Source organism: Vulpes vulpes, chromosome 6 (genome assembly GCF_048418805.1).
Source record: "Vulpes vulpes isolate BD-2025 chromosome 6, VulVul3, whole genome shotgun sequence".
Taxonomy (NCBI): domain Eukaryota; kingdom Metazoa; phylum Chordata; class Mammalia; order Carnivora; family Canidae; genus Vulpes; species Vulpes vulpes.
Window position 1 is genome coordinate 6,123,555 of NC_132785.1, and position 16,744 is coordinate 6,140,298.

At 40.7% G+C, this 16,744-nt stretch overlaps 2 protein-coding genes across 2 annotated transcripts in view; one reads left to right on the forward strand and one right to left on the reverse strand.

Annotated features, from left to right (window-relative positions):
* Window positions 1-8,311, reverse strand: part of GPALPP1 (GPALPP motifs containing 1) — a 40,449-nt gene extending 32,138 nt beyond the window's left edge. The window contains exon 1 of the mRNA XM_026017214.2: window positions 8,097-8,311. Within this exon, the coding sequence (XP_025872999.1) occupies window positions 8,097-8,187 (91 nt within the window). The 5' untranslated portion in view covers window positions 8,188-8,311. The remainder of the gene's footprint in view (window positions 1-8,096) is intronic.
* A 58-nt stretch (window positions 8,312-8,369) lies between these two features.
* The window catches only part of NUFIP1 (nuclear FMR1 interacting protein 1), a 44,303-nt gene continuing 35,928 nt past the window's right edge, over window positions 8,370-16,744 (forward strand). The window contains exons 1-5 of the mRNA XM_026017247.2: window positions 8,370-8,821; window positions 11,153-11,235; window positions 13,046-13,144; window positions 14,074-14,136; window positions 14,927-15,003. Of these exons, the coding sequence (XP_025873032.1) occupies window positions 8,416-8,821; window positions 11,153-11,235; window positions 13,046-13,144; window positions 14,074-14,136; window positions 14,927-15,003 (728 nt within the window). The 5' untranslated portion in view covers window positions 8,370-8,415. The remainder of the gene's footprint in view (window positions 8,822-11,152; window positions 11,236-13,045; window positions 13,145-14,073; window positions 14,137-14,926; window positions 15,004-16,744) is intronic.

The following is a 16,744-nucleotide window of genomic DNA, read 5'->3' on the forward strand; positions in this document are numbered from 1 at the left end:
ATTCGTAGGACCAGAAGAAACTAAGTTCTCCTACTCCTCTGCCATCTTGGACTCCAGCCTTTTCTCTATGTAATGCTCTTCTCTGATACGTGGAAGACTAAGAGGGAAGTAGGTTTGGAGGAAAAGTCAAGAGTTTGTTTTCCACATCTTTTTCTTTTTAAAGTTTATTTAAATAATCTCTATACTCAACATGGGATTTGAACTCATAACCCTGAGATTAAGAGTTGCAAGCTCTTCTGACTCAGCCAGCAAGGCACCCCAAGAGTTTATTTTTCAATATTTTAACATGCTTACTAAACATGTCAGTGGCAGTATCAGTGGTACTTGGGTAAACTGGTATAAAGCTCAGGGGAAAAGTTAGGGCCAGTTTTGGAACACCTGGTCTATTTCTGAACATTTTTTTCCTATATCCTCTGGATTTATTTCTATAGAACATATACACAATTCACAGTAAATTGGCTTAAAAATCCAAACTTTTATCTTAAAAAACTTGATGCATTTTTTTCAATATTCTTCTGTACATCATTAAATAAAGGTAGGAATTTTAGAACATGCTAAACTAGTAATATAGCACGCCTAGAAAAGATTAGACAGCAAATAGAGGAAAACATTAAGAATTAAGGGATAGGATCTGTATCTCCAATTTCTGTTCACTCAACCAGCTCAGTGGTTGAGTGTCTGCCTTTGGCTCAGGTTGTGATCCCAGGGTCCTGGAATTGAGTGCTTCATCAGGCTTCCTGCAAGGAGCCTACTTCTTCCTCTGCCTGTCTGTGTCTCTCATGGATAAATAAATAAAATCTTAAAAAAAAAAAAAAAAAAGATTGAATAGATAGAATGTGTTTCCCAACTATACATGGAGATCATACCTGATTTGCAAGTGTAATGAATAATGTCTTTACCAATTTCTAATTATCTCTTTGTTTATATTAATTGCCAGAGAAAACACCTTTTAGACTATAGTAAGAAGGGGAGGATACCACCTTCCATAAATACCCCTTTCTTCAAAATTCTAGAGGTCACAGTTTATCATCAAAAAGACTGGAGGAATTACATTTCCCTTCCACAGTGATTGGTTCTTACATCTTCCTCTTCACTCTACATATTAAAGAGAATATATATATTCTCTTTTGCTTCCATCTTTTCTTATATGAAACTCTTACCAATGTAATTTGTCAATTTGACACTAACTGGCTAATTTTGGGTTGGTTTGGATCAAGAAGAGATTTTATAGGGTGCCTGGCTGCTCAGTCTAGAGATCACCCATCTCTTGATCTTGGGGTTCTAGGTTCAAACCCCATGTTGGGCATCGTTTACTTAAAAAATAAAACCTGAAAAAAAAAAAGAAAAAATGTACTATTCTTTTATATAGTTCAAATGATTACAAGGCTAAATGGTCTAAATATATGCTGTCCTTGGTATTATAACTAACAGATTAATTTGCCTTAAATTTTTAAAGGAACAAGTGGGGTACATAAAAAGAACACTTACATAGATGAAGATAAAACTCATCTGAGAAGAATGCAAAGCCTTATTTTTTCAAAATGATCACAGGAAAAATAATGTAAAAGAGTGAAATTCCACTTAAGTTGAATCAAAAGAAGTGATTTTTATACACATACTGAAGTAACAGAATACTAAGAGTCAGTGACCTAAAAAGGAAAAAGAATATTGAAAATACAAGTTGATATAAGCCACACAATAGACTTTATCTAATAAAACTAAGGGCATACTTGGCTTCACTTTTTTATAGGTATCCTTCTTTAGAGGTGTATAAATGGTCTCAAAATTATTTTAGGCTTTTGTAATGAACTAGTTCATCTCTGTCCTAAAACAGTAATGCTGTCCTATAATTATTAAAGTAGCTCTCCCACTACAGTGATAATTTTACAAATAAATAATAAATTCCATGAAAATAGGAGTTATGCCTTATATTTCATTATTTGTCCCCTGTAGTATCTGTAACACAAAATTATGCACAGAAAAAAATGTACTCAGTATAGTACATAAAACCTCATTACAGGGGCACCTGCATGGCTCCATTGGTTAAGTACCTGGCACCTGACTCTATAGATTTCCACTTGGATCAGGATTGCAGGGTTGTGAGATTCAGCCCTGCATTGGGTTTGCACTGGACTTGGAGCCTGCTTAGGATTCTTTCTCTCCCTCTCCTCTCCCTCTATCCCTTCCCTCCCCCATCCTCATGTGTATGGGTGCACACATACACGTTTGTGCTGTCTCTAAAAAACAACAATAAAAAAACAACCCTCATTACAGATCAGGAATGGATTGTAATAATAGAGAACACCAACTTAGAACCCCAATTAAACAAAATGTTATTCCCACCATTCTTCTCATTAGATTATTTACAATGAAATTGTATTCCTTTATGTTTTGAATCTTTTTTTTTTTTTTAAGATTTTATTTGAGAGAGAGAGAGAGAGAGAGTGCATGAACAATGGGGAGAGGCAGAGGGAAGGAAAGACGGAGAAGCAGGCTCCCCTGTGAGCAGGGAGCCCAATGCAGGGTTCAATCCCAGGACCCTGGGATCACGATCTGAGCCGAAGGCAGATGCTTAACCAACTGAGCAAGCCAAGATCCCTTGTTTTGAATTTCAACAATAAAAATTTTTGGAAATTTGTTTCCTCTCTTATTGTACTTTCACACTAATCGTGATTTTGCCTGTTATCCTGTGAAGCCTAAAATATTTACTATCTGGTCCTTTATAGGAAAAGATTGCTGATCCTGTGACGAGATTAGGCACAGAAATATCAATAAGGAGAACCCAACCCAGTCTTTTGCAAGGAATAGTTACTTATGTCAGAGAATGCTTTCTAGAAAAAGTGATGGTTGGGATGGGGCTGAAAGATTCAAGTGAGTTACCTGGATAAAAGAGGTGAGAATTGGAGGAAAGGCAGTCCAGACAGAGGCAAAAGCATCTCCAAGAACCTGGAAGCATAAGGGCCTAGCACATGTAGAAAAACTGAAATGTAACCAGGGAACTGGAGCCAAGAATGGATAGAAAGGAGGGATTCATGGGGTTAGATTGCTTGCTGTGAGGTCAAGTAAGGTCAGGACTCAAAAAGAGTGCCTTGGACTTAGCAAAATGTGCTAAAAAACAATTGTTGGGTGGTCTTCATTTATTACCACAGTGGAATTGGTGACAACATTCTCAGTGGACTGCCAAGAACAGTAGCCAGAATGTAGTGGGTTAAGAGGCTACAACACAAAAGGTAAGGAGAAAATGGGAGAGGATCCAGAGAGAGAACACTAGCTACAGGGGGATGTGAAGTAGAGTTTTCGTAAAGACGGGAAAGATTGGAATGCTTTGGTCACATGCTATGGGCTAGGAGCCCTGAGCATAAGTAAGCGAAGGGATTCAGAGTAAAAATGAAGGATTAACCTTAAAGGAAGGCAGTGCATCTTTTCTACAGTAATCAAAAGGAAGACCAAAAGGATTCATGAAAGTTTTAGGCATAGTGACAGAAAATCGAGGAAGTTCTTTTAAGATGGCATTTATCCGCTCAGCAAAGTAGAGGGAGAGATAGTCTAAGAAAGAGAAAGAGGCTTTTAAGAAAACATGGTTGATAACGGGGGAAGAGAGCTGCATGTGAGAAGCCTTTGAGGATTGCTGGGCAGAGCTGAGAACCCACGTAGGGAGGAGATTATAATTTTTAATAACATTAGCCTGTGGAGGTCTGAAGTTTTTTTCCAGCAGCTTTGGAAGGCTAGCTGTAGGCTCACAAGAGGCCAACATTTGGATTCATCCAGAGCTGGGGTTTTGCCGGATAGGTTTAACAGATACCTAATGGGTAAAGCAGTTGAAAATACTGCAAGAGGGTGGATGAAGTGATGGCTCGTGAAGTCTAAGTCATGCAGGGGCAGAAGTTATTAAAAGAAGGAGACCAACACAGAGGGCAGAGACTGCGTAGCTCAATGACGTTAAAGAACAAAAATAAAAAACCAAGTATAAAGGGAATAACTGAGAATGATGGCTGAATAATGGGTTCCTGCTCTGAATGAAATTTGAACTTAAGTTTTCAGAGATGGAAGAGTCCAGTGTATGATTCCAAATACAGCTGAAATTAGTGGAGGTGAAGGTCATTGCACATGAGGAATCTGGAGTTGGAGTCAAAATAGTTAAGGCTCCACTTAGCTTCCACAAAGCAGTTGTAGGAGTGAGTATATGGACTGGTCTTGAGAAAACATCTCCCCCATGATCTGAGGGGACATTCCTCAGCATTCAATATTCTAGACTATTTGAATAAAGTTAATTTGTTCCATCTCAGACCTGTGTGCTCATTCCCTCCTCTGAACTCTGTCAGTGATCTCTTTCAGAGAGGTAGCTGAGTATGCGGAACACGGGCAGATATCTGGCTGAGCTTAAGAATCCCCACCTGAGGGGAATTTTGGCACGTGCTACAACATTGATGAACCCTGAAGACATTATGGTAAGTGAAAGAAGCCAATCACAAAAAGATAGATACTGTATGATTCCACTTACATGAAAGACCTAGAGTTGTTAAATTCACGAGACAGAAAGTAGAATGGTGGCTGCCAGAGGCTGGAGGAAGTGGGAACAGGGACTCACTGTTTAATGGGTACAGAGCTTCAGTTTTACAAGAGGAAAAATGTTTTGGAAATGTATAGTGGTGATGGTTGCACAGAGTGAATGTACTTAATGATGAACGATACGCTTAAAAATGGTTAGCATGGCCAATTTATGTATATTTTATCAGAATGAAAAGGAAAAAAACTAGATGCACATATATGGTCACATGATTTATAAAGTTGACATTATAGTATAGTGGAGAAGGGAGGGTAATGGATCAATTGGATACCTGTGAGGAAAAAAATAAATCTTCACCCCTACCTCACACCACACACAACTACCCATTCCAGATGGACTGAAAATATGTGAAAGCTAAAACAATAACACTGGTAGGATAGAATGAAGAACAACTCTGTAGCCTTAAAGGAGCCACGAGCCATCACTTCATCCACTCTCTCGCAGATAAATAAATAGGATACAAAAAGCTCTAACTATAAGAGAAAACAAACTAAAAATCAAAATGTGCTAAAATTAAGAACTTCTGTTCATCAAAACCTACTAATGAGAAAGTGAAAAGGTAACACAGAATTAGAGTAGATATTTGCAACACGCATGACTGAAGACCCGTTAGGAATATATAACAAACCCAACAGGTCAGTAAGGAAAGACAGACAAATCAGTGGAAAAATGAACAAAGACTGACACACATCCACATTTCCCAAAAAACATCTGAAAAAGGTAGTCAACTTCTTTTGTTATCAGAGAACTGCAAATTAAAACTACCAGGAGATACTGCTGCAAAGCATCAGATTAAAAAGACAGAAACAACTAAGTGAGAACATGGAATGAGTGCAAACTGGTATTCCTTTGGAAACTGACAGTGTCCACTAAAACAGAATATATGCATATCCAATGATCCAAAAATTTCAAAAGGAATGCACCATGTGTCCACTGAAAGATGTGTACTGTAATGCATAACAGCACTTTATTAACTGCCAAAAAGGGGAAACTACTCAAATGTCCATGAGAGTAAACTAGGTAAGGAAATCGCAGAAAATCCCCCTAATACACTGCTGGGTAGCTCTGACAATAAACGATCTGTAATAACCACCACAATAATTCATCAACATGATGGATCTCACAAAATAACGTTATGCCAAAATATGAAGCCAGTTGCAAAAGAGTTCATCTTTGTATTTTTCCATTTACTTAAAGCACACAAAACTAATCATAAGTCAAGATAGTAATTACCCTCTGGTGGAAAAAGGGATGGGGAGGCAGGTAGTGACTGGAGAATAGCACAAAAGGAATGTCTAGGGTGTCACAGAGTGCATTTCAAGGATACTGGTACTCATAAACTTCTTAAGAAACCAGACAGAAGCATAATGAGAAAAAAAAAAAATCTCAAACATTTTTTGGGCAACAGTTTTAGGATCAGAATTCCAGGAGGTTATGAAGGGAATGGAATTACAGCAGGGGGCATATTTTGTGTTAAAAATGACAGGCTGTGTGCAAGAATTTGTGCTTGGTGAAGAAGTGAAGCCAACAAATACCTACCAAGGATCTTTTATGTGCCAGGCGGGGGTAAAACTTGGTCAGGATTGGGGGAGGGGGGCACCTGAGTAGCTCAGCTGGCTAGGGAGCTGCCTTCAGCTTGCCTCATGATCTCATGGTCTTGGGATTGAGCCTCTCCTTGGGCTCCCTGCTCAGTGAAGAGCCTGCTTCTCCCTCTGCCCCTCCCCCTGCCTGCACGCACACCAGCACTCACTCATTCTCTCTCTCTCTCTCTCTCTCTCTCAAATAAATAAAATCTTAAAAAAAAAAAAGATAGTGGAGGGTACATACACACAGTGTTAAGTACTGAACATGGGGGGTGAGAAGAGAAGGAATGCACAAAAGCAACAAGAATGGACAGAGAAAGGAGTACCTGAAATAAATGCTGTAGAATAATGGAAGCGAATCAAATAGAAGTACCTATTTGGGAAATAGTGGTTATTTACCTGCAAATCCTGCCTTGGTTTAAAATCAGGAAATACGGTGAATCCAAAACAACATGCATGTAGAAACCCAACCAAAAAAACCTGGCTAACCCCACTTTTCTTCAACTTGAGTTAAACGGATCCTTCCTTGCAAAAAGTAAAAAGCATGACTTTATAGCCCTTATGACAGAAAGGAGATCTGGGGGGAAAAAAAAAAAAAAGCTCTAGGTGGAAACATGCCCCCCTTCATCAAAGGATGAAAATAAATTAAGAAATAAGAGGGTAGGGACGCCTGGGGGGCTCAGAGGTTGAGCATCTGCCTTTGGCTCAGGGCGTGATCCCGGGGTCCTGGGATCGAGTTCTGCATACGGTTCCCTGCATGGAGCCTGCTTCTCCCTCCGTGTCTCTCATGAATAAATAAAATCTTAAAAAAAGAAAAGAAAAGAAAAACGGGAGGGTTACTCTTTCAGCTTTACTCTTTTCCAACTTTGGTGTCAAAACCAGTCTGCAAATTAGAACAAACATTAAAGGAGATAGATAGGAAGCGTTTATTTGGCAAATAGCAAGTGCCCACTCTGTGTGTTACAGCGAGAGGATCCTACTGTAAACGGTGCAGGAAGATATGACACAAGTCATTTTTTAAAAGTGTGTTAAGGGGAATCCCCGGGTGGTTCAGCGGTTTAGCACCTGCCTTTGACCCAGGGCGTGATCCTGGGGACCCGGGATCGACTCCCACGTCGGGCTCCCTGCATGGGGCCTGCTTCTCCCTCTGCCTGTGTCTCTGCATCTCTCTCTCCATCTCTCTGTGTCTTTCATGAATAAATAAATAAAATCTTAAAAAAAAAAAATTAAGTAGAAGAAAACCCCATGGGGAGGGGAAAAAAAAAAAAAAAAAGGAAGGCGTGTCAATTCTTGGGAGAGTTTGGAAAAGCTTCCCTGAGGCCTTTGCTGACATTCACGCTGGGCCTTGGAGATCGGGGTAGGAGTCTGGCTGAGAGTGTCAAGAAGCGGAGCGAGGCCGGAAAGAGCCTAGAGCAACTCGGGCCTGGTTTCAGCACTGGACTGTGCGTGTCGGATTCAACGACAGGAAGAGGGGCTAGGAGGGCGGGTCGGAGCATCTTCTGCAGAGCATCTTCTGCAAGGACCCCGGAAGGCAAAGGGCACGGAGGTTAGGAGCCCCGGCGGTCGGGCCTCGGGGTCCCCGTGTGTGGCATGGAAATAACAACAATCTAACTTCCTAACGGTATCATCTTACACATATAATAACCACCTTACGCAGTCGCTAGGAGGATGAAGCGACAGTGTGTACCGATCGTCAGCAGAGGCTCCAGCCCATCAGGAGCTAAGTAAGACATCATCGTCGTAACGATTCCCAGCGTCTCCCCGCCCCCCTCTCCGCCCCCCCCCCCCCCCGCCCCTCCACCTCCCGCTACCGCTGGAGAAGCCAGGTTAGCTGCGGTCGGCCGCGCCCACTTGCCCCTGCTCCGCCCTTTGAGGCCTCGGACGTCTCTTCACGGCGGGCCCGGGAAGGGGCGGGCAGGCGGGCAGCGTCAGGCGCCGCCGCTCACCGGGGCTGCGGTCTCGCTCCTCCTCCTCCTCCGCTGTCCCGCGAGCCTTGAAGCCGGGCGGCAGCGCCGGCCCGATCAGATCCCTCGCCATCCGCGGGGGCGGACACCCGTCCGGCCCTACGACTCTCACCACACAGACTCCCGCCGGCCAAGAGGCAGCCCCGGCTCCCCGCGCCGCACTTTCCGCACGCCTTTTTCCGGCGCCTGCCGATGACGTAGCAGCCTGTGGTTGGCGGAGCCGCGCAAGTCGCGAAAAGCGGAAGTGACGCCTAAAGCCCGTTCCGCATTCGCACGCTCGGCTCGCTGCCTGGCGGGAGGCATGGCTGAGCCGGCTAGCGACTCCGTGGCTTCTGCGGGCTGGTTTCCGTCGTCCGAGCTGACCCCGGCGCTGGGGCCTCTGAGCGACCCTGCCTCGCTGCGGGACAACTGGATGCTCTGGGCAATGCTGCCGCCGCCGCCGCCGCCGCCTTCGTCGTCGCCTTCTCTGGGAGGGTCGGAGCCTTCCTCGGAGGGGCGGCCCTCCCGGGAGACCCAGGCGCTCCCCGAGGCGCCTCCTCCCTTCGACGCCCAGATTCTCCCCGGGGCGCAGCCTCCCTTCGACGCCCAGTACCCCCTTGATGCTCAGCCTCCCCTCAACGGCCAGCCGTCCTGGAACTTCCAGGCTTCGACATCATGGTACTGGAGACAGTCGTCTGGTGCTTTTCGGGGGCATCAGAAGACTCCGGGTAGGCTGTTGCCCCCGCCCCCTCCTTACCACCCTTTACTTTCCTTTTCTCCCCTTCCTTCCTCTCCCACTTTCCCCTTTTTCCTCTTCTCTACTTCTGATTCTGTCCTGCAGTCCTGGAGTCTGTCTGCTCATCAACGTCTCACAATTTGTGGGACAGTAACGTTTTCCCCGCCTATTCAGTCCGGTTCAGGAGTTATTTATTTATTTTTTCTTTTTAAAGATTTTGTTTATTTACTCATGAGAGACACACACACACAGAGACACAGAGAGGCAGAGACACAGGCAGAGGGAGAAGCAGGCTCCATGCAGGGAGCCCGACGTGGGACTCCATCCCGGGTCTCCAGGGTCACGCCCTGGGTCAAAGGCAGGCGCTAAACCGCTGAGCCACCCGGGCATCCCCTGTTCAGGACTTATTTATCGAATTCCAGCTGTGTAGCAGGAACTGGGGATATAGCAGTGATCGAAACATAACAAAAATCCTTACCTTTATGGAGCTTCACGTTTCCTGGCCGAGGAAGACGGAATAAAGCAGTGTGTATTAGAAGGCAGTGAGGGCCATGGCGAGATGGAGAGCCAAAGGGGAATGATAGGGAGTGCAGTTTTAAGTGTCAGTCGTTTAAAAAAAAAAAAAGAATAAATAAAATAAGTGTCAGTCGTAAAGAGTCAGCTTCGGAGCAAAGGCCACAGGGAGGTGAGGGATACATTTGTGGATGACATCTGGGGGAATAGGGATGCAGGCAGAATGGAGTGCAAGTGCAAAGACTTGGAGGCGGGAGCTGTAGATCAGAACCGAAGCCAAGAGGAACAAGCCTGGGGACAGAACTGTAGAAGATCCGGGAAGAGGGCCGACCTGCTAGGGCCTTGTAGACGTGGGACTTTGACTTTTTGCTCTTGTGATAGGGGTGGTGCAAGGGAGTGACGTGACTTGATTTACATTTTAGAAGGATTAATGTGGCTGCTAAGGGTTATTGATCTAAAGGGAAAGGAGTTAGGAAGGTATTGGAGTTACCCAAGTGAGAGATACTGGGGACTCGGACCACCAGGGTGGAGCTCGGGGGATGGATGAAAGTGTTGGATTCTAGATCTGTTTGGAGGGGAGGGAAGGGCCAACACGGTTTGCTCCAGGATCAGATGTAAGGTGTGAGGTCAAGACAAGAATAACAAAGTTTTTTTTTGTTTTTTGTTTCCCCAAACAAGCGGAAGGATGGGAATGGAACAGATTTGGAAGGAAGACCCAGGAGTTGAGCTTGGAATATGTTGGTGTCAAATGGAGATATCGAAGAGGCTGTTAGGTTGTACTTTTCAGGGGAGATTGGTGTCTGGAACTGTGAATTTGGGTGTCAACAGCATATAGGGCATAGTTAAAGCCACAAGATCGTTCACTTAAAACCCTTCTCCAATTCTGCATGAGCTTTAATTTACATCAGCTCGAATCCAAATCAGTGTTTACTGCTTGCCAAATGCCGGGAATATGAATGTTCTAAGACAGTCCTGAGTCCGGTGAGACGGGTTCATAAATATAAGTCACAGCACAGCATGACTGGTGATGGAGGCATGTGGAGGAATTTGGGGAAGGCTCTTGGAACAAGTGCGTTGGGAGATGTGTAGGGTTTAGGAAGAGATACTTTTTAGGTAGGGGCAAAGAGGTGTGAATACAAGGGGAGTTCTGAGAACTGCTCTGTTCTTGTGTGAGTGAAGCAAAGTAAGTGGAGGGTATGGGGGAAGAGTAGGATGAGAAAATAAACTGGGATCTCATTAAAGGGCTCTGGGAAGCCATTTATAGGTTTTCCAGGATTGTGACCATTGGAGGATTATTTCTGTGGTGAAAATGTGTAGAGTCTGTTGGAAGAGAGGGCTTGCGAACTAGAAGACAGTCTGGAAGCCTGTGCTGGTAACCTAGGTGAAAGATGAGGTTTCAGAGTTGGGTCTTGGCAATAAGAGAGGAAAGAACGTGAGAGAAAATGTATTTCACAACTCTGTTTTCCTGCTGTAAAGTTGATGCTGAAAGTGCTGTATTGGGATTTTATTATTTACCTTTCTAATGTTTGAAATAACTGTAACCAATTTTATCAGGTTTGAGTGGCCATTTCTTTCTTTACTTTGACACCTAAAGCATGTATGGACGTGTAAATTGTTACATGTAAATATGTAACAACGTATTTACTTGAAAAATACTTTTTTGGTAGACTAGTCTTAATCTTTGTTAATTTGAACTACTTTTCTTCTTAAAAGCAGCAGTTTTTACTCAAGTATTTGTGACATGTTAGAACAAATAAAATTTAAAAATTGTATAGTTGCAAATATTTACAGATTTCTTTTTGTTTTTTAGTTAATCATTCTTATTTTCCACGAAAATATGATGCAAAGTTCACTGATGTCAACCTCCCTCCCAGTAGAAAACAGAAAAAAAAGGTATTTTTAAAGATATTCTTGAATGTGACACTTGAGTCCCTAAGTCACTGTTTTATTCCTTGTGTTTCTATCATAACTGTCTCAGTGTTTTGCGTCCATAATTGACACAGTGAGGCCTTAACTATAATGGGATCTTTAAGGATCTTAGCTTTAAGTAAAAACTTGAAGCAAAATCTTTTTGAGAAATAAATGGAGAAATTGTAGAAGCAGAAAACAGTCCATTTCAGTATATTTTCTTGAATAAATTGAAAATTATGATTACAAGTAAATGTAAATGTTGTTATCAAACCTTGGTAAACTAAAAAAAAATATGTATATATATGTACACACTCACATAATTAGAGAATTGAGGGAAGAAGGATGGAATTTAGGGAGAAGGATGGAAATCCAGACTTTTTCTCCTGTAAAATTGAAAACATGGAGTTAAGAACAAATTACAATGACGCAAATCTTTATTTTTTATAATCTTTTTTGTTTTGTCACAGGGATATTTGAGGAACAAATATTTCTGTGATCAAAAAAAATATTTGCAGCAGTTTCTTTTTTTTTTGTTTCAAATTCAATTAAAATTAAGTGTATTTTTAAAAGAGAGAAAGAGAGAGCATGAGTGGGCATAGAGGCAGATGAAGAAGGAGAGGTATACTCCCTACTGAGAAGGGAGCCTGACTCAGGGCTTGATCCGAGGACCCTATATTATGAACTGAGCCACCCGGGTGCCCCAGCTTCCTTTATTCTGATGAAGCTGATGAATCTGGTCTGTTTTAAGGTATATAAATGTCAGGGTGCCTGGCTGGCTCAGTTGGTACAGCATGTGACTCTTGATCTTGGCATTGTAAATTTGAGCCTCACGTTGGGTGTAGAGATTACTTAAAAATAAAATCTAAAAAAAAAAAATGTCATTAATTTAGGATGAGTTGAATAAAGTCTACAGCTTGAAATTATGTCCTTCGTTTTGGCATGAAAACTGAGTAACACTAACAAAATATTGTGCATGTATAATGTATTAACATAATCCCAGCATTAAACAATGGAAGACGGTTTCCTCTAGAGTCTGTCGTTGTAATCTTTTTTGTTTTTTGTTTAAGCATAAAAATAGCAAATTAGGAATAAATAACTGACCTTTACTAACTGATTCTTTTATTTTCTTTTAAAGATTTTATTTATTCATTTGACAGAGACAGAGAGCACACAAGCAGGGGGGAGCGGCAGGCAGAAGGAGAGGGAGAAGCCAGCTCCTCATGGAGCAGGAAGCCTGATGTGGGGCTAGATTCCAGGACCCCGGGATCATGACCTGAGCTGAAGGCAGACAATTAACTGACTGAGCCACCCAGGCATCCCCATATGCTGTGCTCTTAATTAGATTACCAATTTGAAATCTATTCACAGATTGTATTAGTTCTACTCTGTTAAAATTTTTTTTTAAAAAAAACTTTATTTATTCATGAGAGACACAAAGAGAGGCAGAGACACAGGCAGAGGGAGAAGCAGGTTCCTTGCAGGGAACCTGATGCAGCACTCAATCCTTGGACCCTGGGATCACAACCTGAGCCAAAGGCAGATGGTCAACCACTGAGCCACCCCGGTGGCTCATGATAAATTTCTTTATCATGCCTGGCTTTTCTTAATACATTTCCTAAAAATAAAGTAAACAGAATTATCCCTTCATTAGAAATGTATTCAGAAGTTTCTCCCACATACAGGGGTTAATATGAAAAATCAAAGTACATACTACTGGAAGGATGGTTATATTTTTGTTATTGGTTAAAATTTTTTTATTAAAAGCCTAATGCTTCTCTGTTTTTGTTTGCAGAAAAGAAAGGAACCAGTTTTTCATTGTTTTTGTGATACCTGTGATCGTGGTTTTAAAAATCAAGAAAAGTATGATAAACACATGTCTGAACACATGAAAGTAGGTTTTTATTGGTTGTCCTGAAATTAATTAATTAATTTATTTTTAAGATTTTATTTATTTATTCATGAGAGACACATAGAGTCAGAGACACGGGCAGAGGGAGAAGCAGGCTCCGTGCAGGGAGTCCGATGTTGCACTTGATCCCGGGTCTCCAGGATCACGCCCTGGGCTGAAGGCGGCACTAAACCGCTTGAGCCACTGGGCTGCCCCTGTCCTGAAATTTATTTAGCAAAATGGGTATATTTGGTAGAAATTCTGAACTTTTTTTCCTTAAAAGTTTATAGTTTTCATAGAAAAGTTGTTTGATGACTTGATAAATTGAGACAATGACCCTAGGATTTGGGGTGTGAGGGTGGGGAGCCCACTACTTCAGGAAGAGGCTAGATGGCAGCAAAGAAGAGAGGTCTGACAGCTGTGTGTGTATCACTTCTGCTTTGTAAGAGTCCTGGGCCTCACCTCCAGGTGCTCTATGCACCTTTGTGTGGTTTTTCTGCTTTAAGGCTACCCTTGACCGTTTAATCACACTGTAATTTGCCATGGCCCATCACTCTCAAAGGATGGTTTGGACCTTATTAAGTACTTAAAAATTTCTTTTAATCAAATTGTTCTTAATTTGGAAAGGTTCAGTTTATAAAAATGCTCCTTCAACTTACAGAATCAAAAAAATTTTGTAACATTGCCAATGTCCTGCATTTAGGGAGAAGTAAATGATATGTTGCTGTACAGTATGCTTTGTGAATGTCATTCCTTTTTAAATACAATCCCGATTTGGAGTGCTTTTTGTTTTGCTGTTGACATAAGTATGGGATGATAACAGCACATAGATGGGATAACTATGTAATTCAACCAGATTATGTTTGAATATGTAGTAGGATAAATTTAATATGGAATATATTGAATGTATATATATTTTTAAATTCTTGCAGTGTCCTGAAGTAGATTGTTCTTTTAGTGCACATGAGAAGATTGTCCAATTCCATTGGAGAAATGTAAGTTCTTGTTGCATTTTTGTTTTTTTTCCTAAAAAAATTCATGCTTTTTATTTCATTGATTTGTTATCCTCACAGCTCTTCATTTATGTAGCCTAATAATAAGTAACATTCATGAATACTTTGTACTTTGTATTCAATTTTATCTTCATGAACCACTATGTGAAATATCAGGTAAATGTTGGCCAGAGTTAATAGGTTTTAAAAAAATGACTTAACCAGGGCCTTAGAACTGATTATTGTACTTGATTTTCTTGACCACAAATTCTATGCTTGTTTTACTGCATGGTGCTGCTTCAAATCATTCTGTGTATCATTATTTCTTCAGCTACCTCAATCAATTTTGGTTGGTTAGATTACTCATTTGTGTATTTGATGTCAGTTGAGAAATGGTCATATACCTACTTCGTAACCAAAGTTATCTTACTCCTTTTCTCTTTATCAGTTGCACCAATCTAAACACTCAAGAAATTATTCCTTTTCCTTTAAAGGAGAAGTCATAATGGATGGGTAAAACCTGCTTACTTAGTTTTAAAATTTTCTCTGCTTTAGTTTTAAAATTTAATGTTGAGTACAGAGTCTCCATCATCACCCATGATACTTGAAATTTATCAGAAACATATAATATGGGTGCAGCTGAGTGAGTGAGTCAGTACAACATGTGACTCTTGATCTCAGGGTTGTGAGTTCAAGCCCCATGTGGGCATGGAGTCTACTTAAAAAACAAAAAGTCAAAAAAAAAAATACATACAATATGCTTCCTGATGTTCAGCAGGCTTTTTCTCCCTAGATGCATGCTCCTGGTATGAAGAAGATCAAGTTAGACACTCCAGAGGAGATTGCAAGATGGAGAGAAGAAAGAAGGAAGTGAGTCAAGAGTTCAGAACTAGTGAAATAACTTTCTTTTACTGTGGCAAGGCTGAATACTTCCAAATAATGACCATTCTGGCCTAATGAGTGATTTGAAAAAGGAAATTTGGGTTTTTTTTTTTTTTTTTTTTTAAATTTGTTTTTTTTTTTTAACATTACAAATATTCCTCTGAAAATGACTAGTACTAATTTTGCTGTTCTTCAGACTTGGTATATAGTGAATTTGAGGTTGTTACTTGATGTTTTAAAAAGAAGTATACAATTTTTATTAGTGTAGTCACTGAATTCCCTTATAATGTTGGTACTAGGGAATGGGCTGTGAGCTATATTACATAAGGCTATTATTGAATAAGTTTTAAGAGAACCTAGTAAGAATTCTTTGTAAATAACCAGTCATAATGGGACTGTACTCTACTCTTTGAGGGGAGCTCCTGCATGCCGCCTTTGTTAGATGTTCAGTGCTCAGGCAATAATGAGTGGGCACTCTTTTTTTTTTTTTTTTTTATGAGTGGGTACTCTTATTAAAACAATACATAATACTTTACTATGTTTTTCTTTTTTTTTTTTTCCAACAAAAATTTGTTGAACGACTGAAGTATGCTAGGTATAGGGAATATAGCAATGATACATGGGTTTATCCTTAATTTTAAAAGACCAGGAATTTTTTTCTATAAGTAATGTCTAAGAAATTTGAGCCTTACCAGGTGTCTTGTAGCTTTATGCTTATCAGAGAAGAAAGTTTAATAGATGTCTAGCTTGAATATCCTCAGGAAAAATCCCAGTAGGACACTATTTTACTGTCTTATTAAAAAGGAATATGGGGATCCCTGGGTGGCGCAGCGGTTTGGCGCCTGCCTTTGGCCCGGGGCGCGATCCTGGAGACCCGGGATCGAATCCCACGTCGGGCTCCCGGTGCATGGAGCCTGCTTCTCCCTCTATGTCTCTGCTTCTCTCTCTCTCACTGTGTGCCTATCATAAATAAATAAAATTAAAAAATATTAAAAAAAAAAAAGGAATATGACAGCTCGTCTTGAAGCCGAAACTTGGTAGAACTATTAGAATAGTGAGATGCATTTTTAAGTCAAATGATGTTTTTCTGGAATTAAAAAAATGAGAGCCTGAGATGAAAAAAGGATGGTTATCTTCCAAGGTCAAGAAAAAATACTTAGAACTCTTGACTGGCAAGTCAAATTTTTACTTTGTTCTTAATTTAACTTTTTAGTTTATTTTTATTTATTATTTTTTTATTTATTTATTTTTTTAGTTTATTTTTAAATTCAACATTTTTGTTTGTAACAAATAACTTGAAACCATGTGGACTTTATGAAGATGTTAGTAAAATTATAGGTATTATCACCACAGTCATCATCCTCAAAGTCTTCAATATGTCAGTCAGATAAGCTTGATCAGATGCCCAGCAAACAATAAAACACGACGTGTTTTATTTGTTCATTTATACGTGCCTTGGGTCCAACATGAGGTTGTGAGTAAATGTACGATGAAAGACACGGCAGCGCATCTTAATGCTTTTATACAGCACTTTCTCACTTTTAAGCCTCTTACAATATATATTTTTGTGTTTTTGAAAAGTATTTGAGTATAGTTGACATACAATGTCATATTAGTTTCAGGTATACAGCATAGTAATTCCACAAGTCTATATGATAAGCTGTGCTCACCACGAGTGTAGCTGCAGTCTGTCACTGTACAACACTGGTCTGATATTCCAGTTGACCAT